Source organism: Curcuma longa, chromosome 21 (genome assembly GCF_044706935.1).
Source record: "Curcuma longa cultivar G26 ecotype Majalengka, Jawa Barat chromosome 21, ITB_CL_G26_1.1, whole genome shotgun sequence".
Taxonomy (NCBI): domain Eukaryota; kingdom Viridiplantae; phylum Streptophyta; class Magnoliopsida; order Zingiberales; family Zingiberaceae; genus Curcuma; species Curcuma longa.
Window position 1 is genome coordinate 4,196,388 of NC_133881.1, and position 24,497 is coordinate 4,220,884.

General features: G+C 36.7%; 3 protein-coding genes and 1 pseudogene across 3 annotated transcripts; 2 read left to right on the top strand and 2 right to left on the bottom strand.

Annotated features, from left to right (window-relative positions):
* Positions 1-4,785: 4,785 nt before the first annotated feature.
* LOC141814351 (short-chain dehydrogenase TIC 32 B, chloroplastic-like) lies at positions 4,786-6,811 on the top strand. The gene is made up of 8 exons (XM_074702293.1): positions 4,786-4,916; positions 5,077-5,308; positions 5,583-5,662; positions 5,737-5,890; positions 5,978-6,056; positions 6,151-6,235; positions 6,323-6,369; positions 6,556-6,811. The coding sequence occupies exons 1-8, from the start codon at positions 4,799-4,801 to the stop codon at positions 6,718-6,720; spliced, it is 960 nt and encodes a 319-aa protein (XP_074558394.1). The 5' UTR covers positions 4,786-4,798; the 3' UTR covers positions 6,721-6,811.
* A 3,500-nt stretch (positions 6,812-10,311) lies between these two features.
* LOC141814537 (zinc finger BED domain-containing protein RICESLEEPER 1-like) lies at positions 10,312-11,319 on the bottom strand (annotated as a pseudogene).
* Positions 11,320-16,023: 4,704 nt separating this feature from the next.
* Positions 16,024-18,950, top strand: LOC141815529 (uncharacterized). The gene has a single exon (XM_074703477.1). The coding sequence runs from the start codon at positions 16,024-16,026 to the stop codon at positions 18,802-18,804; it is 2,781 nt and encodes a 926-aa protein (XP_074559578.1). The 3' UTR covers positions 18,805-18,950.
* Positions 18,951-22,204: 3,254 nt separating this feature from the next.
* LOC141814783 (glutelin type-D 1-like) lies at positions 22,205-23,894 on the bottom strand. Its single transcript, XM_074702732.1, has 3 exons — positions 23,624-23,894; positions 22,616-23,339; positions 22,205-22,544 (listed from the first exon to the last, which is right to left on the bottom strand). Exons 1-3 carry the CDS (start codon positions 23,817-23,819, stop codon positions 22,382-22,384), a joined length of 1,083 nt encoding a protein of 360 aa, XP_074558833.1. The 5' UTR covers positions 23,820-23,894; the 3' UTR covers positions 22,205-22,381.
* Positions 23,895-24,497: the final 603 nt, after the last annotated feature.

Genomic DNA, 24,497 nt, shown 5'->3' on the forward strand with positions numbered 1-24,497 from the left:
TAAAAATGCAAGTGGAGTGAGTAGGAGATTTGAAAGTAATTTATTGATGGTAAATATTAATAATAGATATTAATTTATATTTAGTCATTTAATTAACTATTTTATTTCTAATTATGTTTAAATTTGTCTAGCCTAATCCATCAATCAAAAGTAAAAAAATGTACCCTTACACCTCGTTACGAGAAGTTGTTAGAGTTGCTTACTCACGACAAGGCAAACGGTCAAGGAGCTTTCATTGCTACCGAAAGAAATGTTAAAATTCTTTTAGAGGAAGAAGACATCTTGGACTAGATGATGAACATGAGAATTTTGAAATGGTCCCTGACAGTCTACCATTTGATGAGTGATCATGGAAGAGAAAGCTTGTATTTGTTGATTCATATGGAAGTAAGAAAAATTGAATCATCTACATTAATGTGAAGGAAATTATTGCCGCAATTGGTTGTTCAAATTCAATTATTGAAAATAGATCATTTCGCTAACAAAAGATGAATGGGAAACTCTACAAAGATCTAGTCTGTGTTGGTGTCCCACATAAAATATGTTTGATATGTATCTATTCTTAGGACACCAGAGAACGAAGTTTGATTTTCTAAAGAAGATGTTCCCTTTCTGATTTTGACCAGCTATGTCAACATGAATAGCCACATTTTGTAAGGTTTAGATAGATATGAAAATAATATTTTGGATAAAATATAAGTTAAGAGAGTGAGATACTTAATTAATTATATTGTATAAGAAAGTGAAAAGTTTGTAGTTTAACATTTTAGTTGACAACAATTTTATTGTGCTTGTAGATTATTTTCAAATAATATTTGTGATTGATAATTTTTTATTTATATTTTAATTAACAGTAATTTTGTAATTAAAATATTTTCAAGTAAAGTTTGTTGTCGATACTTTAAAGATAGATTGAATATTATTTTCAAAGATAGATTGATAATTTTTAATTTTGAACGTAGATTGTATTTTAGTTAATAGTAAATTTTTAATTACCGAGATAGAATCAACATTATTTTAAAATTGTAATGCAAAGTTTACGAGCAACGAAATATATTCAATTTTAGTGTTATTCTTATTCATAGGATTTAGAATTCCATCCGCAACATTAATTCCACGTCATTATTGATTTATATTGAGAAATAAAAAAATGAATTGTGTTGAAGAGGATAGAGTATTTTGGATAATAAATAATTTAATTTTCTTTTCCTTTATCTAAGTAAATAATTTAATGGATTCATCTTATCCACCTTGCTCAATCAAGGTAAACAAGCATAACACACTATGCATTCCTTTCCTTTTCAATGCCTTTAGATTTGTTTTCACCGTCTGCTCCTCTAAGTAAACACAATATAAATGATTATTTAAGTCTGATTTAATTTTATTTTATGAGTTTGTATTTGATTTAAGTTTGATTTGAATTTCGTTCGAACTCTCAATTTTAATTTATTTAATTGTTTAATTTTTTTATATTTTTAAGTTTATCTAGTTGATTAATTAGTATAAATTTGATTTTGAGAATTTGTTTATTTATTTATCATATTGATAAATTTTTATTGATGAGTATAATATATAAATTTTTTTCATAAATATTATTGATGAATAATTTAAAATTAATTATATTAATGAATATTAATATATTTAAGGTTGTAAAGAGTTATTAAAATTTACTTATTTAATTTACATGGTATATATATATCAAATTAGATTTATTTTATAAAAAAAAAGATATTAATAAACTTTATGAAATGGTTTGCCAATCTCTCAATCATTGGAATATCAATGATAAATAATAATGCATGTTACCAAAGGATTTAAATAAATTCTTTTCTTCGTTACAATCCTAACTAAAAACACCTGATCGAACTTTATTCTCGAAATCGAACAAATCAAATCGATATAAAATCAATTAATTCAAATGATTATCAAATTAATCTATCAGTCAATTGAAATCAGATAATCAAATCGGTTTAATTTTCAGTCAAATTATAAAATTATATAGTTCGATTCAAGTATATCAATGACTGCTATTGTAACCAATGATGTTTCAATTTAATCGGTTTAATCAATTTATAAAATTTAAAATTAAAATTAAATAAAAAATATTTTAAAAAAATTGAATTTCTTAATTAATTAAATTAAATTTTTTAAATTTGATCAATTCAATCGTTTAATTCAATTAAACATATCTTTTTGCTCATCTTAAATATAACAACAAAATGGATAAGACCAAGTACAGTAACAATTCAAATATTAGAATCATATCTATTTTATTCTAGTAGTTTTTTTTTCCGGACATCGGCCCAAAATAAAATTATTTGGTAAATAATCATTTTTTTATTTAGTTTATTATTTTTTATAACAAACAAGTACAACTGTACTCTAAGAACAAGATGGAGCTACCCATCAACATAGTTAAATATATGTCGATATCCCCTATATCACATTAATAGCAATAACTCTAAAGCCAACCTCCACTTTGACAACGCAATAAGTGTTGTTGGCACCGCTATCGAAGCTTAATCAAATCCTTTTAGATTAGTAGTAGAAAACTTCACTTTAATACAATTTTAACTCGACTCCATTTGAAAATGAACATGAATCATTGAGACCACTAACTACTCATCTGTACTTTGTTCACTTATTCACTATCATGTAGTTATATTTTAGTTTCATTCAAGGACAGATAGTATTATGGTTATCGAATAATTATTCATTCAAATAGTGAATTAGTTGGGGTAGACATCCAAAGTAAATGGCACCAAAATATTTATTAATTATGAATATTCAGTATGAAAAATAAAAGCTAAATAATTTTTTATTTTAATTCAAATTCATCTTTAAAAAATGGAGAATTTCATTTCATGATAATTTTGTCAGAACAACAATGTGTTCGATTATTGAATATTGAATTATTTGATAGAATGATAATTAATAATGTTACCCCGCCAACAATACCGTTGAGGTATTTAATATTGACTTATTTAATAAAATGATAATAATTTGGTGCCAACCAACAACACTGTTGAATTATTTAATAGAAGGATAGAACATTGTTATTGTAATAGATTTGATTAAAACGGTTTCAATTGGGATAGTTTGCTTCAAAATTAATTCAACATTAAATAGATTTATACAAAGCTACTTTATTGCTTTATGTTATAATAATTTGACATCAATTAATTAAGTTTGATCACTAAATTGAAATAGTTTTAGCTTTTTATAACCAATGTTAAAATAGTTTTGATTATAATTATTTAGTAATTTTGAGAATGTTGAAGTAATTGTTTTTATAAAATCTACTATAGCAATATTGAAATAAGGTATTTTTAGAATATGAGACATTCTTTTTAAAAAAAAATGAATTTTGATGATAATGAGAAATAAACGGGACTGTTTTTTATTTTTTTTGTCTCCTATATTCTTTCAATATCAACAAATTAATTGCTCTACATTGTTGGTGTTGGTAATTAATGCCAAAACCAAATTCCATGAACACATTAAATTAGTCCTTAATTATGATCGGTCCCATTAAAAAAAAGTAAAATTAACTATTAATCTTCATTTTTATCTTAATTCTTTCAACACCTTCCCCTTATTTATTAAGATTTAATGGGCATGACCACCCCATTAGGTCAACCTTCTCGAAACTTGGACAATCTAATTTTCATTCCTTAAATCCCAGATTTTATATTCCACTAATTTAATAAAATAATGTTATTTAAAATGTAGATATAGATGAAGTTAATATATTTTATTTTTATCAAATAATAATGACCTCCTTTTGTTTATAATATCATTCCCTAACCATTAAATTGTTTCATTAAAAAATCATTTTTATTTGAAATTTATGATATTTGACTTTTAATTCAAGATTTCTTTCTTTTTTCACCATTTAATAGTTTCACTAAATAATTGGTTAAATGATTTTTTTAATCAAATTGTGTAAAGATTAATATTTTTATAAGATTGTGCCAAAATTGACATGGAATTTTCTTACATTAATATTTGAATTACACATTATAATTTATAATTTTGTTTGGGCAAAATCTAGCATGAATTTTTACATTTTAATCAGATGCAACATAAAATTTTTATTTTTTAAAAAAATATGCAAATACTTTTAATTTTATATAATAAAGTATTAGTTATGTACATATTAGCAAATTATATTTTAACAAATCCTTTAAAATCTACATTTATGGAGATGTTGATTTTGATAATTATCCATTTTGAATATTTTAAATTAATTTAATATGTTGGCATATACCCAACTTGATCATTACAGTAAAAAAAATTAACTAAAATTAATATATTAATATTTTTATTGTTTATTTTTATAAAAAAATGTCATGTCATGTCATGTTATGTACATCAACATTTTTACAAGAAATTTTAGATAATAAAATGTTAATATATTACTTATTTGATATAAAATGATAATTTTATTTAATTAACTTTTAATGCTCATGCCATTCCACTTGCTTCTATATTTTGATAACATGATCTTCCGAAAAGCGGGTCCCACCCGCCCGCCCCCGAACTAAGCCAATCATGACGCGGGTTTATCTTCCGCCTAACCGGTAATCGAGTGGTAGAAACATCTCATTAAGAAGCGGAGGCAAAATTTATTCGAACCCCACTTTTCGCCGCCCACATTTATACCGCGAAGGGTCCACACCCCACCGCGGCACCGCCAGGTCCGCCACCGCACAACCTCCACTTCTCAGCATAAATACCGCCTCGCCATCCTTCCTCGCCTTCCACATCTCCGTTCACCCCCTCGCCGCCGGCGACCATGGGACTCTTCCGGCTGGCAACGGGTATTCCCGGCCCTAGCGGGTTCGGATCCGCGTCCACCGCCGAGCAGGTCACCGCCGGCGTCGACGCCTCCCACCTCACCGCCATCGTCACCGGTGATCAAACTCTTTCGCCTTTAATTTGTTTTCCAACCCAAAATTCAATCTTCAATCTCGAACTTCCAATCTTTACTTCAAATCCACCAAAAGTTTGAATCTTTACTTCGAATTCTACCAAAAAAGGAGGGAAAATTTAGATCTTCTCTTTCTACTTCAGGAGGAGCCAGTGGGATCGGAACAGAGACTGCGCGAGTTCTTGCGCTGCGAGGAGCTCGTGTGATCATCGCGGCGAGAAACATGGAGGCGGCGAGCGAGGCGAAGAGGCTCATTCTGCAGTCGTCGCCGTCGGCGAGAGTTGACATCTTGAAGCTCGATCTGAGCTCGCTGAAGTCAGTCAAAGAGTTTGCAGATGAATTCCTTTCCATGGACCTGCCTCTTAATATACTAATGTATGTTCATTAGGAGCTAATTCTACTTACATTTTTTTTTATTAAAACTAATGCTCAATGCTTTATATATTTGACTCGACTAAGCCTAATTTAACTCTCTATGATAACATGCTAAATGAAATCATTAACCTAAATTTCTTGAGTTTAAGTTAACAATAACTCTTGCCTAAATTTATAAAGCTTCTATACAAACTCCTATTTCTTAGTCTTGTTCTTATTTGAGCCTAAGATCGACAACGATAATACTAAAATTTGCTCGTAAATTAATTTTCAGAAACAATGCTGGTGTTATGTTTTGCCCTTTTCAACTTTCAGAGGACGGAGTTGAGCTCCAATTTGCTACAAATCATTTAGGTATCGACTTTTCGATGTATTTCTCATTTAAAAAAAGGCATTATTATTATTATTTTATTTTACTATTTTTTCAGGTCATTTTCTATTGACAAACCTTCTTCTCGAGAAGATGAAGAGCACAACAAGAGAAACAGGGATCGCGGGTCGAATTGTGAATCTATCCTCCATTGCTCACACATATACCTACCCGAATGGCATCTGGTTCGACAAACTCAACGATAAGAATGTGTGAGTCTGCCGCAACGATTCTCGGTTACATTAGTCGATTGGCTCAATCCATTGATCCACTCATCTATCCCCTTGTTGCCTCATCAGCTACTCAGACAAGAAGGCCTATGGACAGTCCAAGTTAGCCAATTTACTGCATGCAAATGAGCTCTCTAGAAGGCTAAAGGTGTACTTTCCTTTTTAAAATAAATCTATCATTACAATAATAAAAATATACTAATTATTTGCTGAAAAATTATTTTCAAAAAAAAAAAAAACAGGAAGAAGGTGCAAATATTACTGTAAATTCAGTTCATCCAGGGTTGATCATGACAAATTTGATGAGGCATTCATTTCAACTAATTAGTATGTTCTTCCTCAATCCTCCAAAAATAAATAGAAAAATGATAAAAAAAAAAGGGGAATTAATTGGAAATTGATATGTTCATGCAGGGATTTTGAAAGTGTTCAGCTACATCTTTTGGAAGAACATCCCACAGGTATCTATTAAATATTCTCTTTGTTACTCATTAAGGGAATTGCTATGCATGATTTAAAAGCTAGCAATGTTAAATTGAGGGTTTGGTCTTTGCTCAAGTAACTACACTCGGTTTAATCTCCGGTTGGTTGGTTGGTTATCGACTCAACCGGTTACTAATCGAACCGGCCGACCGACTTTCTTGCAGGGAGCAGCTACAACATGCCTTGTGGCACTACATCCAAGCCTTAAGGGTGTGACAGGGAAGTACTTCTATGATTGCAATGAGGAGTTGCCAAGTAAATTGGCAAGGGATGAAGCATTGGCAAGGAAGCTCTGGGACTTCAGTGAAAACCTAGTTAAATCAGTGTAGTTTCAGTTAGCAAATTCAGTAAAATAAATAATAATAATAATAATAATAATAATATTTATTTGATGTATGATTAATAATAATGTAATGGTTGATGGGACTTTATGATATCAGTCATTAATATATGCGTAGTTGGAAAACAAGAGAATGATTTTTTTTAATAATGCGTTGAAAAATTATAATTTATAAAAAAGATAATACTGAATTAAAGAAAATTATAAAAGATATTAAAATTTATTGAAAATAGCTTCGAGTTAGAAGGGTTAGGTAAATCAAAAGGATTAACTGATCGTCAATTCGGCTAATAATTAAGATATATTTTAAATGCATATAGTAAGTGATTAGAGAATGAAGGTCTGTGGAGATGAAATTAATTTTGAAATAAAAACATAAATAAAAAGTGGTATTACTTTTTTTTTTAACAATTGTTAGAGATAATTAAAAGAATATAAAATTTTTTAAGATAAAAGTGAATTAAAGGAATAGAGTTGGTTTATTTTGATGAGGGAGTGAATCGATATTAGTATATTTATTTTTAATTTATTTTTTAAAAATCTTTATAATAATTTATTTAAAATGATAGACATCGAAGGGATTAGTGAGGGAAGATCAAGGTATGCTAATTACTTTCCCTCTTTTATTCGTCAGTGAGAGTAAACAGGGTATTAGTGCTGCAATGAACACCAACTTAAGTTGATACAAGCGAGGGTGAATATTGCCCTCGGGGCATAGTTGAATTGGTTATGACGGATAGACTTGCTGAAGTTGGTAAGGGTCGAATCTCGGCGAAGTCGAGGCAATGCCCTCCCCGTCATGGCCCAGCTTCTCGATTTACCTCCTCATAGATGGTCGTGGACTTGTGGGAACGACCGTGTGAGGCCGCTAGGTGGTGAATTCCACCTTTTGCTGAAGAGCGAGGATGAAGATGCAACTTCTTCTCTAGGAATTGCCTACCATTAGGAGTGTAACCGATATGAATAGTGTTCCGGCTCGATGCTGACGACAGTCACGCCAGCAGACAATAAACTGCCGCGTCAACCTGTAGTTCCACGTCGATGAGAAGGGCTTGAAGAAGCAAACACTGAACGCACGGATTAGCGAGGCGCCGTGGAGTCCCGGTGTAGCCACTCCGACGCTCAAGTCAGAAAAGAGAAGTGGAAATGCGTAGAAAGAATTCAAGATCGTTTATTGTCATACCTGCGGGGTATATATATAGAGATGGCATGAGCGATATCCTTGGATCTCTTTGTCTGCAATTGGTTGTGGAGGCGAGGTCAGCGGATCGATCTTATGACAGATTCCGAACATCTGACGATTTAGCAACATAAGTTATCTTCCTTTGATGGCTAGGATCGTGCGGGACCAAGTGGGAGTGTCTGGTCTCTATCCTAATCCTTGTAGATAAGTTGCTAAGTTTGATGAAAAGGTCAGTGTGTTGATCCGTTGACATCTGTCCAGCAACCTGAGGTCGGAAGTGTGCGATTTGTAGGAGTGGCCGAGATGTGCAGGTATGGGGTGAGCTTATATGGGTTGATGAGCTAAGCTGGGTATGCACCCGAGCTCTTGGTGTGAGCCATAGCTGAGGAGAGTGACCTGCCGAGCTCTCGACACACATCTGTTCATGAAACCCAGCGCTGATTGGGCTCTTGATATGAATTACCGAGTTGTCTGAAACGGCTAGCTAAGCTTATGGTGTTATACGGGGATTAGGCACGGTTTATTCCCGAGGTAAAGATCAACTCGCGAGGTTGGTATGTGATATCGGGACCAAGTCATGAGGTCGGTATGTGATACCGGGACCAAGTCATGAGGTCGGTATGTGATACTGAGACCAAGGCATGAGGTCGGTATGTGATACCGGGACCAAGTCATGCGGTCGGTATATGAAGTTAGCTTGATGCCACGGGGATCATAGGGAATCGGGTTATGTGCACCGAGGTCCAGAAGAGCTCGGTTTGTATCTTAAACCTTGTGTCGACCTCTTAGTGAGGTTGGCGAGGGATTATTGTAAAAGATCGAGCTTGGTAGGGGGAGATGAGGAAGGAATCCGATCTGATAATGAGGTCGGTCAATAAAGTGTGTACTCTATTACTATGAGGGATTGTAATCTATGAACATAAGCTATGAAGAGCTCATCTTGGATACCAAGGTACACACCGACCTCTTGATGAGGTCGGCGTTTTGCTAGGTCGCGTTAGTTTGCTTGGGGTGAGAGTATTGTTGCTTGGGGCGAGAGTATTGAAACTTATAGGAGAAGAGGTCGGGGCATTTCAGATGAAGTTTAGGAAGTCCTCAGATATTATACTAAGGAGTGGGCTCTCCTCTTAGAGAGGTCGATTTTTCTTACCTTCCTTATGGCCTAAAGAGATCGGGATCTCTTTACCCTCGTTCCACGTCATTGCCAAGTATATTCTTTGGATTTTACTTCTCATCCACGTCACCATACGTTACTCTCACCGAATCAAACAGTAAGAGGTTCGAGCTCGCGACTCAGTTGATCTTTCCCTAAGTTCAAGCACGAGTTCCATTACAGTTTTAATTCTTAAGTTCAAGTTCTGTTCATAATGAAATTAAATAATTCACGAATCGCTCGAGCTTGGTTAAAAAATAATTTATTTAAAAATTAAACAAGTTTAGTTCGAGTTCAACTCGTTAACATATCATTTTCAGATTATTAAGCAAGCTCGAGTTTGAGATCATAAAAAAAATCAATTGTAGTATATGAAAATCAACTGCACAAACATGAAAATTCCTGTAGAAATGAATATATAACATGCAAAATGAAAATTACAAGAATCTAATTAATATAAAATTAAACAACTTAAAGTATCAGTACATATGAATTATAAATCCTTAATCCTTAATAGTTCTTAACAATACATAATATGAAAATTACAATAAATAAACAATACATAAATGACAAAGAAATTATCAAAATTCAACTGAAGCTTCAATTGTCAACTCAATCAACCTTGCTTTTAATCTTTTTGCTACCAAATAGTCAAAAGTTGAAATAGTTAAGTACAAGATATTTGAATGACAAAAAAAAAATTCTAAAAGGATAAGTGAATAGATTTTTCAATGTGTTACATCAAACTACATAGAAAAATCATAAGATAAAATGAACACTTTGTCAATACCTCTTGAAAAGGTGACAATAAAACAACATCTAAGTCAGTTGAATCTTTAACTTTTCCTTTTGCATAAAAATATATAGCATCAAAAAATAGACATGAACAAAATAATATGCAAAACATATGATGACAAATCAACTACTTAAATAATATGTTTATGCACTCACATTTAATTTTCTCTTGATTCTATAATAAGCACACAACCAATCTGATGCACAAAATAATACTTGAACTTTATCTGTTTCCAAAGAGGCACGATGAGGATCAATTACCCTAACACCAGTATTAAAAGTCGATTCAGAAGTCATTGTAGTTATCAGAATTGATAGTACATAACAAGACATTTTTGATAAGATTTTAAACTTTAAGTTGTTAATTCTTCACTATGATAATACATCAAAGTCAATTTCATCTTCACAAATAACACACTCTTCATTCAAATACACATCTAATTTAGATTTTACTCAACACTGTCAACCTTCTTAATATAACTAGAAAATTGTGCCCTTACTTTACCTTTTCCTCTTCCATTTAAATTACTCCGACCAATAAAACTTTCTCTTTGAGTTTCACCTTGAACATTGCTGCTGCCAACACTATCTTTATGAACTTCAACATACTCATTATACGACATGCTCAATGTCTCATGAATCGTAGAAATGTACTCAATTGCATCACCAACAGAATAGATCTTCCGAAAAACACAATTCAATCAACTTCATCTTGTTCCTTCAGCAAAAGTTGAAATCCACCACACTAGCGGCCCCACACGATCGGCCTTATGACCATCTGTGAGCAGGTAAATCGAGAAACTGCGGTCAGCCACGACGAGGGAGGATATTGCCTCGGCTTCGTCGAGATTTGACCTTTATCCACTTCAACAAGTCTGCCCCATCATAACCAACTCAACTATGCCTCAGGGGCAACTTCTTCTTGTTCCTGGGATATAACACTGCTGTTATAGAGATCAATAAGTTGTTGTGCTTAATATTTATCAAATTCAACCTTTATCTTGTTAATCATTTCTATGATGAAACTTCCTTCATCTACACTTATTTCATTTAACAACTTTTTTATGATATAAAGTTCAGTAAATAACAAGTTAGAAGTAGGATATTCACTTCCCGAAATGAGATGAGTTACTTCATTAAATTCCTCAAGAAATGAACAAACAACACTAGCCTTCTTCCAATCCTCTTTACTTGGCAAAAAAAAAATATAAGTTGCATCCCTTGCTGCATATTTTAAAAAAATATCTTTGAACTCTAAAGCAATTGATAACGTGGAAAATGTTGCATTCCACCTCGTGCAATAATCGAAAATAAGTTTCTTTGAAGATGAAATTGCACTAAATATATTAACACGTCTTTGAGGCAACTATGTGTTTCACACTTTCACGCACATTGAAAATAATATCTTGAATCTCAAATAACCAATCTTGCACCAAAAGATAATGTGTGCATAACATCTTATACGAAATAATTTGCCACCAAGAGGAAAATTGTTTGTATAGGAGAGGTTATCCTTCAAAAAGGATAACTGACCATATCTTATTTTCAATTCTCCATTCAACCAAACACTTATTTAACACATTACAAATGGAAACATCATTATGAGGTGGAGGAACATCTAAAAAATTTGAATTCCTCTTCTGCAAATTCCAACTAGAATCCAGTGACAAGTGGTAGTCACACTAATCATATTCATATCTCTTAATGATATCATAACTTTTTTTTCTTCTCAATTTTAGAAGAAACTGTTCAATCTTTTTTTCACAATAGTACAATTAATCTTTTGATAATATGGAATAGCAGTCCTCATCAATAAATTCAACTCATGTTTAATGATAACCTCTTTAAAGCTACACTACAAAAAAACAGTTTTTTAGCGACGAATTTTTGGGACGAATATTATTCGTCGCCAATCAGCAACGAATTTTGGGACGAATATAAATTTCGTCGCTAATCTGCAACAAAATTTGCGACGTACAAAATATTAGTTGCCAATTTAGCAACTCAACATATTCGTTGCCAATTTCGTTGCCAAAAATAATTCGTCGCCAATTTCGTCCCCAATTTGGCGACGAATTCTACTTTCGTCGCCAAATTAGGGACGAATTCCAAATTCGTCGCAAAATTTCACTGTACCACAGCATGGTCCTTTTATTTTTTTTTCCCGACGCGAACTTGGCGACGAATGCTCAATTTCGCCAAATTGGCGACGAAAAAATAAATTCGTCGCCAATTTGGCGACGAAACCAATTTTTCGTCGCCAATTTAGCAACGAATTTGACGACGACCAAGAATTCGTCGCAAAAAAATCAGCGAAACCCTAGACTGTTCGCCACTTTATCCACGCGAATTTGGCGACGAATCCATATTCGTCGCCAAATTGGCGACGAATCCAATTTTTCGTCGCCAAATTGGCAACAAATTTTTGGCGTCGCCAATTTGGCGACGAATAGAATTCGTCGCCAATTTGGCGACGAATAATGGATTCGTCGCCAAATCAGCGAAACCCTAGATCTGGACTGTTCGCCACTTTTTCCACGTGAACTTGGCGACGAATCCAGTATTCGTCGCCAATTTGGCGACGAATCCTGGATTCGTGATTCGCCACCCTTTTTCGCCACTTTTTCCACGTGAACTTGGCGACGAATCCAGTATTCGTCGCCAAATTGGCGACGAATCCTGCCAAATTCGTCGCCAATTTCGTCGCCAATTTGACGACGAATACTGGATTCGTCGCCAAAGCAGCGAAACCCTAGATCTGGACTGTTCGCCACTTTTTCCACGTGAACTTGGCGACGAATCCAGTATTCGTCGCCAAATTGGCGACGAATCCAGTGGATTCGTCGCCAAATTGGCGACGAAACCCATTATTCGTCGCCAATTTGGCGACGAATAATGGATTTCGTCGCCAATTTGGCGACGAATTTTGCGACGAAACAACTTTCGTCGCAAAAAAAATAACTTAAACCTAGATCCCGACTTTCTCCTTTTCTTCCCACGCGACAAAATCTTCCTCCTCTCGCCGATTCTCTCCCACGAACGCCGCCGGAGCTGTTCCTCGCCGATTTTCTCCCTCGCCGAACCTTTCCTTCGCCGGATCTCGGTGATTTCTCTCCGAAATCTTTCCTCCTCACGCGCGGTAAGCTTTCTCCCTCATTTTTCCTTTTTTTCTACGTTTTTCGCCGCCGGCGCCGCTGGAGAGAGATCGCCGGACGTTGGGTGGCGTCGGGCGGCGCTGGCTGGCCCTGGGCGGCGTCGGGCGTCGCTGGCCGGCTCTGGACGGCGCTGGCCGACTCTGGCCGGCGCTGGCCGCCTCTGGCCGGCGCTGGCCGACTCTGGCCGGCGCTGGCCGCCCCTGGCCGGCGCTGGGCTGGCCGGCGCTGGCCGGCCTCTGGCAGCCCCTGGCCGGCGCTGGCCGGCGCTGGCAGCCCCTGGCCGGCGGCTGGCCGGCGCTAGCAGCCCCTGTCCGGCGCTGGCAGCCCCTGTCCGGCGCTGGCAGCCCCTGTCCGGCGCTGGCGCCCCTGTCCGGCGCTGTCCGCCCCTAGCCGGCGTTGTCTGCCCCTGGCCGGCGTTGTCCGCCCCTGGCCGACGCTGGCCAGCCGTTGCCGGTATTGGTTTAGTGAATAACTTGAGGAATTTGGTGGATGGTGGACATCTTAGTGAATAGCTTGAATGTTATAGTGTTTTGCATGATTTATTTTATGCTAATTACTTGCTTAATTACCATAAGTAATATGCTAATTGATATTTGATCATCTTACTTAATGTTATTACTTAATTGTTGCTTAACAATATTGAAATAAATAATTTGTTGATTAATTTTTTAATATTGTTTGTGCAGATTTATAATTTGCGTGGACGAAACAAATTGGAGAGATATCGGTTTGAGGTATATTTAGAAGTATAGTTGTTTTAGAAATTTATTTAATTTTTATTTATAATTGTATTTATTTTAATGTTATTATTTATTATTCTAATTTATTTTGAATTTATTATACTAACCATAAATTCTAAAACCATCAAATCATAAATCTTAAACTCTAAACCCTTAAAAAACTAAACCCTAAACTCCTAAATCATAAACCCTAAACACAAAACCCTAAACCCCTAAACCCTAACCCTAAACACAAACCCCTAACCCCCTAAACCCTAAACCCCTAAACCCTAAACACAAACCCCTAACCCCCTAAACCCCTAAACCCCTACCCCTAACCCCTAAACCCCTAACCCCCTAAACCCCTAAAATCCTAAACCCTAAACCCTAAACCCAAATATTTTATATTGAACAAGGAGTATTTGGCCACTGATAATTTTACAGGAACTGTTACAGATTTTGAAGTTCTCTTTTCTTCTACAAAAGGCATGGAATCCACCACCTTAACGGTCCAACATGGTCGGTCCCACGATCATCTGTGAGGAGGTAAATCGAGAAACTGCAATTGGTCATTATGCAGGAGGGTGAAAAGATAATGGAATACACAGAAGAACTTAAAGAAATTGGAGTCAGATTTGATTTTACGGATGCATCAGAATATATTGGCACCCCTCACAGAGAACCAATTCAAGGGGATTATCAAGGATAACTACTATACACCTCAACACTTCTGGTTTGAGCTGCTTGACCATTCTCAGACAAGAGCTTTAATTGAAACTTTTGTGCCTTTACCTTCATCCTTCGACACCAGAGGAGTTCCTATTACTCTGATCCAGATCAAAATGCTACCTGTTGATATTGATGTTGTTCTGGAGTGATATTAATGTTTTTGATCATGATATGTATTGATATGTATATTTGTAGAGTGTGGATTGATATATATGGATATGGATGTTTGTGATTTCAATTTGTGTAAATTGATATATGTATGTGGATGTGGATTGATATGTATATTAATTTGTAGAGTATGGATTGACGATATATATGGATGTGGATGTTTGTGATTTCAATTTGTGTGAATTGATATTTGTATGTGGATGTGGATTGATATTAATATGTGTACAGGTTATTTGTAAAATTTGATTCGATCCGATTGGATCGTGTATTGTATATATGGGATAATCAACAAATAAAGGGGTAGGAAAGAAAATATTTGAATTTGCGACGAATTCTGCGACGAAAATGATTTCGTCCCTAAATTCGTCCCCAAATTCGTCGCAGATTTGCGACGAAAACTGGATTCGTTGCAAATCTGCGACGAATTCTGCGACGAAAATGATTTCGTTTCGTCCCCAAATTCGTCGCAGATTTGCGACGAAAATTGAATTCGTCGCAAATCTGCGACGAAAATCGAATTCGTCGCAAATCTATGGGATAATCAACAAATAAAGAGGAGTGATTTTGCGACGAATTTTGCGACGAAAATTTTTTCGTCCCAAAATTCGTCCCCAAATTCATCCCAGATTTGCGACGAATATATATTTCGTCGCAGTTTTTTGCGACGAATATCTAATTCATCGCAGATTTTTGCGACGAATATCAAATTCGTCGCAGATTTGCGACGAATTCTATTTTCGTCGCAAATTCGCGACGAATCATTTTCATCGCAGATTTGCGACGAAAATATTTTCGTCGCAAATTTGGCGACGAATTTGATTTTCGTCGCCAATCTGCGACGAATTTGGGGACGAATTTTTGTTTTCGTCGCAAATATCTGCAACGAAACGAGAAATTTTGTCGCCAAATTTGGCAACGACTTTATAGCAACGAAAAAGAATTCGTCCCAAAATTCGTCCCAGAATATTTTGCGACGAATTTTTTTTTAAAATTCGTCGCAAAATTCGTCCCAAAATCACTGTTTTTTTGTAGTGTATATATATATATATATATATATAAAAGATAAATAAATATTTTAATAAATATATTCATGATAATGAATATATTTATAAATCTCTAAATAAATATATTTACGAACTTATAAATTAAATATTATTAAATTTAAGTTTAATTTAATAATATTTTTGATTTTAAATTCAGATTTGAAATTGACTCGTTAATTTAATCATCGAATGAAGGAACTCAAATGATTTTTTTTTAAAATTGAAATTCGAATAGTTCGCAGGCTTCTCATTTACACCCCTTCCTCCCATCCGTCTCTTTCCATCCAAGTACACAGTTGAGTATAAATAAGTGAAGTCAGTGAAAATGGTTCGGTTCCGCTCGAACCATGAGGCCGGGTCGTGCTCAGCCGCTCTTCCGCCCTGCTCTCTTCCTCCGCCGCCGCACCCACTCGGCGGCGCCACCGCCTCTCCATCGAATCCACGAAGATGGCGGAGTCGACGAAGAGCGCGAAGAAGGATTTGTCAAGATCCTTCGCGACATCGTCTGCTCACGCCCTCAGACCTGGGCCGCTGCGCTAACCTCCCCATTCGTCGCCTCCCGCCTCCGCCCTCGCCACGTCGAGCGCCTCTTCCTCCTCCATCTAGGCGGCGAATCCATTTCGGTGGAACCACTCGTTGCGCTCCGTTTCTTCAACTTCCTTGGCCTGCACCTTCGCTTCTCGCATTCCCCTCTCTCCTTTGCCCTCCTCGCCCACGCTCTCATCCGCGTTGGCCTCCGCTGGCCCGCTTCCTCCCTCCTCCAAACCCTCGCATCGCTCCCTGATGTCCTTCCCGCCTACGCCTTCCGCTCGCTCGCCGAGGCCTGCCGCCTCTGCGGAGCCCTCGGCTCCACCCCTGCCTTCGACTTCCTCGTTCAGTCGTACCTGCAGATCCACCGCCCCATGGACGCCCTCTCCGTTCTCAGGTTATCCGTCGCCGGCGGGGTTATCCCGGAGCCCCGCACCTTCAGCGACGTCATGCACGGGTTGGCCAAGGCTCGGCGATTCAATCTGGTAATCGAAGTGTTCGACGAGGCAACCAGGTGCGGAACCTCTCTTGATGTCTTCATCTACACCGCAGCGGCGAGAGCCTTGTGCGAGCTGAAGAATTTGAATGGCGCTAAAGCAATAATCGCACAGATGGAGGCTACTGGATCAAATTCTAGCGTCGTTCCTTACAATGTGTTGATTCATGGCCTCTGCAAGAACAGAAGGGTCATTGAAGCCATGAAGGTCAAGGACTCATTGGAAGGGAAAGGGTTGAAGGCCGACGACGTGACTTACTGCACCTTGGTGCTCGGATTTTGCAAGTTGGAGGAGTTGGGCATGGCTTCAGAAACAACCAACGAGATGATCAAGTTAGGATTTTTACCAAATGAAGCTGTTTGCTCGACATTGGTAGACGCTTTGAGGAGGCAGGACATGGTAGCGCAGGCTTTTGAAATGGTTCAGAAGTTAGGTAACTTGGGGGTGATCCCCAATCTATTTGTCTACAATGCTCTAATCAATTCTTTGTGTAAAAACAGAAAATTTGAGGAGGCAGAATTGCTTTTTGCAAAGATGAAGGGACAAGGTTTGCCTCCAAATGATGTCACTTATTCAATATTGATTGATTCTTTCTGCAAAAGGGGTAAACTGGATGAGGCCCTCCAGCTGTTTGATAAAATGAAGTCAGAAGGTTTACGTATCACCCTTTACCCTTACAATTCTTTGATTAATGGGCACTGTCGATCCGGAAGTTTGAGCAAAGCAAATGATCTCTTCAGGGAGATGATTGATAAAGAATTGACACCGGACGAATCTACTTATACATCTTTGATCACTGGGTACTGCAGGGAAGGAGATTTGGATGGTGCTTCAAAGCTTCACCACCAGATGTCTGAGAAGGGGTTGTCATGGAATACTCATACTTTCACAGCTCTTATAAGTGGATTTTGTCGTGCTAAATTGATGGTCAAGGCTGCTAAGTTATTCAATGAAATGTTAGAATGTAGCGTGATGCCAAACAATGTGACTTACAATGTCATGATAGAAGGGTATTGTTCAATAGGGGATACGACAACTGCATTCCAGTTATATGATCAGATGTTGGAGAGGGGCATTGCTCCAGACAATTATGCTTACAGGTCCTTGATAACTGGTTTGTGTGTGTCAGGTAGAGTGGATGAAGCTAAGGAGTTTGTGAATGATCTGCACAATGAGCATCATGTATTGAATGAAATGAGCTGTAGTGCTCTTCTTCATGGACTTCGCAAGGAAGATAAAATAGATGAGGCCCACAAAGTCTGGAAAGAGATGGTGGGAAGGGGAGTAAACATGGACCTTGTCTGCTACAGTGTGATGATCTCTGGATCTATAAAGCAGCAGGATACAATAAGACCATATTCACTACTCAGAGAGATGGTCACTAGAGGTATTAAGCCTGATATCGTGTTATATACAGATATGATTGACACATATTCAAAATTAGAGAAGTTCTCTGAAGCACAAGTTGTCTGGAATGGGATGGCTGCCTTTGGATGTCAGCCAAATGTTGTGACATACACAGCATTAATAAATGGTTTATGTAAAGCAGGGTGGTTTGATGAAGGATTGACGCTTTGTAAAGAAATGCTAGTTAGTGGTTTTCTTCCTAACAGCCTTACATATGGCTCTTTTCTCGACATACTTACAAGAAAAGGAAATATTGACCATGCTGTTATACTGCATCAAGTGATGCTGAGTGCACTTTTAGCGAACACGGTAACATATAACCTACTAATAAGAGGCTTCAGTAAAATTGGAAGGATTCAGGAAGCTGTTAACATTGTTCATCATATGGTAGACAATAAAATATCTCCTGATTGCATAAGTTATACACCCCTAATTTATGAGTACTGCAAAAGAGGCCATCTAACTGAAGCTTTTGAACTCTGGAATGAGATGCTTAGGAGAGGGTTGAAACCTGATACAGTCACATATAATGTACTTATTCGTGGTTGCATCATAAACGATAAGATTACTGCAGCTTCCACTCTGTATGATGACATGATCAGAGGGCATGTAAAGCCAAATTGGGCAACCTACACTTCCCTTCTCCATGGTATATGCTTGATGGGCATTAAAGGAGAGCAGAAATTTCTGGAGTAGTCATTTTAGAATGACTTACAAGTTTATGCTCTCAGTTAATACATCACTCAGTGGTGCTTAACTTAAGCAGCTACGTCAACGAGAAACTTCTAGGCTATTAAGTGAAAGCCATCTTAGCTCTTGCAACTTGAGAGAGCTCCTAATTGAGGTTTTCTTTTTTCCAATTTATCTGCTGGTTGTTTAATAAGTGTTTATAAATAAAGAGGAACCATTTACTTTCTGATGTTTTTTTTTTGCTCAAATACAGTCTAGAATTTAGAATGATGATTTAAGCAAACTAGACACCTTGTGTGGTTCTGGTTCTAGCATTACTAGGAAGGTATTTCAAGATAATTTCTAGATTTGTCATTATCGCTTCTGCAGATAGTGCAGTAAGAAAGGATATCGGTCGTAGTTCTGTTGGCTTAGACTGACAAAAATTGACACTTCAAATTAGTATGATAAGAACACGTGCGGTTCTTGACATCAATTTTATGCATGCTCCATAAAATTCAACCTGATATACATATAAGTATTCTAGTTTTCTTCTATTTAAAGTGTTTGAACCAAACACCACAGAGCTGGAAAATTTGAACCCGACATACATATATTTGCTAATAATATATCTTACTAGACTTGGATGTAGTCTCCTGGTACACTTTTGAACTTATATCAAAGCACTTTCATCTGCAAAATTTTAGACCCTAGGGTTGGAATGCCCCAAGTAGACATGTTTACTTCCAGACGTGCTATGTTAAAATATCCCATGATCAGTTGGATTTAGACTTTAGTGGAACTATATATATATATATATATATCACACTGTTTGCAACTGTTCCTCAGTTGCATGGAATATGAAATTCCATACTATCCCTCAGTTGCATGGAACTCATATACCATGCTAATGATTAGGATTCTATGGATATCCTAAGATGGCTATATCAATGACAGATGTTCACATTTTACAGAAATATAGGGTGAGATTACTTATATTTTAGATTTGTTAATTGATATGAGCAAATGTTGGCGATAGTTCTTAATAATCAAACATGCAAGTTTATATGTTTCACAATGTGTCAGTGCAGATTTAACATGGCTCATGTTGGACCAAGCCAATGTTCAAGTGTATGTTCAACATTATTGAAGGGTTCAAGATTCGTAGAATTGGATCGTTGCCTGGAATGCCACTGAGCTTTCTCTGCTACCATTTTATTGTATGGTAAGTCTTCTTTCATTCTTTCAGCTCAGGATCGTTGCCTGGAATGCCACTGAGTTTTCTATGCTACCATTTTATCGTATGGTAAGTCTTCTTTCGTTCTTTCGGCTCATGAGCAGTATCTTCACATTGCATGAGGCATAGGAAGGGTGGAATATATAAGCTTAGTATGGTCAACTCTAAACAACTGGGATAAAACAGTGCTTGATCATTAGTATCCATGATGAACTTCTGGAACGCTTATTGCTCAATATCAGTAATTTTACATCACAAGTTTTTGAAAAGTTCAAGTTCATGACACGAGTCAGCAGCATCAGAAGAACAACTGCCTGGAAGTGTGCCAGTCCCTGAAAGCATGGATGGTTTCTTCTTACACCCAGCACAGACTTTGTTGTTAGAAGTGCTTCAGTTTGTAGTCATCAGGAAACAAATATTTATGTTTCCTCCAGTAATGGCGCTAGTTATAAAACCAAAAACATGAGGGAGATCTCAAATTGGAATATCAGCATTCATCCGAGTGAAGGTTGGCGTGAAATACTAGTAGATCAAAGTAGCTACACCAATCTTCTCAATGATACTTGCTTTGCGCCACCCTGAGCTTGAAGATTGTGAGTCAGTAAGATCTTTTTGCTTTCAACTTGAAGAATTTTCAGCTTGCTATCATGGTTCATTGTCATTCCTATACTATGTATGAAAATCATAATTTTGCAACAACATTTCAGCAAAAACAGAAAGGGCATCTTTTTTTTCCCCCTTTCAAAATCATTTGATCACTGTTCCTATTTTGATTTCAAAGGAGTTACCTCCTTGTTTCTGCATATTCATACTTTCTTACTTTATTAAAAAGTGATGAGGTTCTATTGAATTGCTGGTTCAAGGAAGTATTTTAATCTCTTGTAAACCGATTGTTTCTTGTAAAATGTTTTGGTTTATTAAAATATTTTATAGTGAAAATTTTACATAGTAGTGGGTTGATTGATCTAGTGAGTATGGCGTAATTTGGTTAATTTTATAAAGAGAGAATTTATTAATGTTAAAGAAAAGACTACTAAAACATTTATATAAAAACATGTTAAATGGACCAACATATGCACCAAGTTTTAATTGTTGGGTTTTTAAAAATTTTCAAATAAAATTGATAAAGGCAAGAATTTTAAAATAGAAATTGACTCCTTGACCAACTATCCTTAATGTTAGGCAAGTTATAAAATCCTTCATAGACAAATCTGGTAGAGAAAATTTTCAATATTTTAAAGAAATATTCTTTCGATTAATTTTAAAGGTAGACTATTTAAAATACAATTTAAAATAGTCCCCACTTATGCACCTAAATTCTTTATCTCTAGCAATCATTTAGGAATTGTTTAGTTGGCATCTCAATTATTTTCCTCTCGACCATAAACTTTGTCCTCCATCATCTCATCGGTCAACTTGGATCCCTTCTTTTTGATAATGCTCCAATGGTCCCGACACTAGTGCTTTATCCTTGAATGTGTACTCCATGATTGTCTCACAATACATTTCTTCGAGAACCAATTGATAGCTTCTGGGACATAATTGAGTATGACAAGGTAGATTTGTTGAAGTGGACAAGGATCGAATTTAGACAATATCGTCTTCCGTCGTGACCAACTACAACTTCTCAATTTATCTCCTTATAAATGATCGTGGGACCAATCGTGTGAGACTGTTGAAATGGCGAATTTTACCTTTTGATGAAGAAAAGAGAACCAATTGATAACTAGCTCTCATTTTTGGTCAATTTAAATCATATACATCTTAAACTATTCCTTATCAATTATGTTTAATTTTATTTTTCCATCCAAAATTCAATCTACAAACCAAATTTTTCTTAAATTTGGTTTGATTTAATTTTCTTTTGGTTTAATTTAGTGAACTACATAGTTTTATTTTAATAAAAAAAATTGAGATAAAAAACACAATATTCATAAACATAATATTCATGAACAAGACCTCTGCTCAATGTGATAAAAACTCATTTATATTATCATACAACTATTAAAAACAAAATTATTTATAAATTTATTTATTAAATAAAAATTTAATCAAATATATCTTTTTCAAAAAGCGACCTCTAACAAACTCACAAGATAAACAAATAAGTTAAACAGCTCCATAAGAGTTTTAATAAATAATAACAAATAAATAAACAAAAACTAGAACATCACCAAACTTGAAGGCTACTTAAATACCAACAAATAAGTTTCTGCATTAATCATTCAAATCTAGGGTAAAAAGAACACTAACTACAGCATTAGTAGAAGATCTCAGTCATAACAGAGACCATTAAAGCCTAATTTGTAGAGATTAAGAAGACAGCAAACGATGTTTATTTAGACTCGAGGAAAATAACTAACTAAACTACTGGCTTGAGTTTGAAGGAGGGAAGAAGATTTCATCCGACGTCCTTTTCGATCGGAAATGCTTCTCGAGCTCGGGGGTTGTGTCGAACGAAGCTTGCAATACCTCCGGCGACATTGCCTTCCACACCGAGGTCTTTCCGGCCAGGTGAGTAAACACTGGGCTGTAGAATTTCAAAAAATTTGTTAGAGCATGACGATCATTGAGCAGAACGTATTGTTGAGAGAAGATTACTTTGGTGTGGTGATGATGGAGAACCATTCCATTCCTTCGGCATCAGCAATCTTTGAGACGACGAAGAACCTTGGCACAATGAAGAGGTAGCCGCCCTTGACATGTGTCTCAAGGACTCGCTTGCCTTCGACGCCGATGATCTCCACACGGCCGCTGCCTCTGACGATGTATGTCACTTGGAAAGCCGAATCGCAGGAGAACCCCGGGGAGCACATAGCATGGCCGTTGATCCTCACGAGGTCGGCGCCGAGGCCGACCTGCCCGACTAGTGGCAGGTTCTTAGTGGTGAGCACCACGACGCAGCCGCCGTTCTTGATGTCCACGTCTAGAGGTGCTTCCTCGCAGTTGAGGACCATGCCGTCACGATCCTTGGGCGAAGGTTCGGGCATGGCTTGGCCATCCTTGACCTTGATGATGCCGGAATTGACTTGGCCGTAGACAAGGTCCCGTGAGTCGTCTTCGGTGAGGTCCCAAGCACGGCCGACGAACTCGGTGCTGAAACCAGTGAAGATGCCATTAATGCCGGTGATGGGGAAGTTAGTGAAATGCCCGGCTTTGTGGCCCTTCGAAGTGTCTCCGAGGAAGAGTATCACAAGCTCAGCGTCGTTGGGGTTGAACCACCAGGTGACGACTCCAAAGGGAAGGGCAATGGCATCGCCCTTCTTGACCGTGAGCACCTTCTCTTTTGTGGCCTCCGGAAGAACAATTCCACAAGTTCCAGTACCTGCAGATCAAAAACATGTTGAAGGAAGATTTTCATTTCGCTTTTTCGAATGCCATTCAGTGAACTCAGAGAATAAGATCGAATCAAAATTACTTGTGCGGAAGCAAAATAGCGGAAGAGAGAAGAAATCCATTGCGAAAAACCGATTTTTTTTTTCTTTTTGCCCTAAACAACACGATCTACAGAAGAGATCAGATCGCAGCTTTAAACCCAAACCCAAAATCCCTAATTCTAAAGCAAAATGGGGGGACGAGAGAGAGCAAACGAATCGAATAAGGTTTCACCTTGGAGGACGTATGCGACCTTGGCAGAATCGGAGTAGCTGGGGAGCGCCAATCCGCGCTTCTCCAGCAAAATCTTCGCCGCGCCGATGCTGGCAGCGCGCAGCATCGGCAGCTCCTCGGCCGACCAGGAGTAGTAGGCGCCGCCGTCGCCGCCGTAAGATTTCTTCGACAACTTGGGAGTCAGATCGATCTCCATCGCCCCCGCAGATCCACAAAATCCCCGAGAAGTAGACGATCAAGGAGAAGAAGAAAGGGAAGAACTTGGCGATCGATCGGGGCATGGGCGTGGCTTTTATAGAGGGGAAGAAGGAAGCAAAGTGCGGAAGAGATAAAATGGAGGAGCCTGTTTGAATAAAACAAGCCTTAAAATTTGGATCTCGTTAACTTAAACTTCACCTTTATAAGATAATTAATTACCAATTAACATTATCCTCTACGAATTTAAAATTATCAAAAATATTATGGAAGACTTTATCATCTCACTTGGAATCATTAACAAACATGATAAGAAATTTAAAAAAGTGAGTGTGCTTTAATTATTTTAATTTTTTCATACACAAACAACTTTAGCTTAGTTGTTTTCATACACAAAATTTTAACATATAGAAAATAATAATACTCAATATATCAAAGAAGTTAATGATCCTAAAAATGCATATTTTAGCTTTTATACTCAGATTAGGTATGATATTTCGATAAATTAGGTTTAATTTTGGGTTTGAAGATAAGTTTTGAGCTTAAAATTTAATAGCAAATTTATTAATGAAATCCATTGTGGTTTAGTTGGTTAGGATACTAGAAGCTGATTTTGAAGCTAATGATCTTCAATATGCATATTTTATTTTTTACACTCAGATTTAGTGGTATGACATTT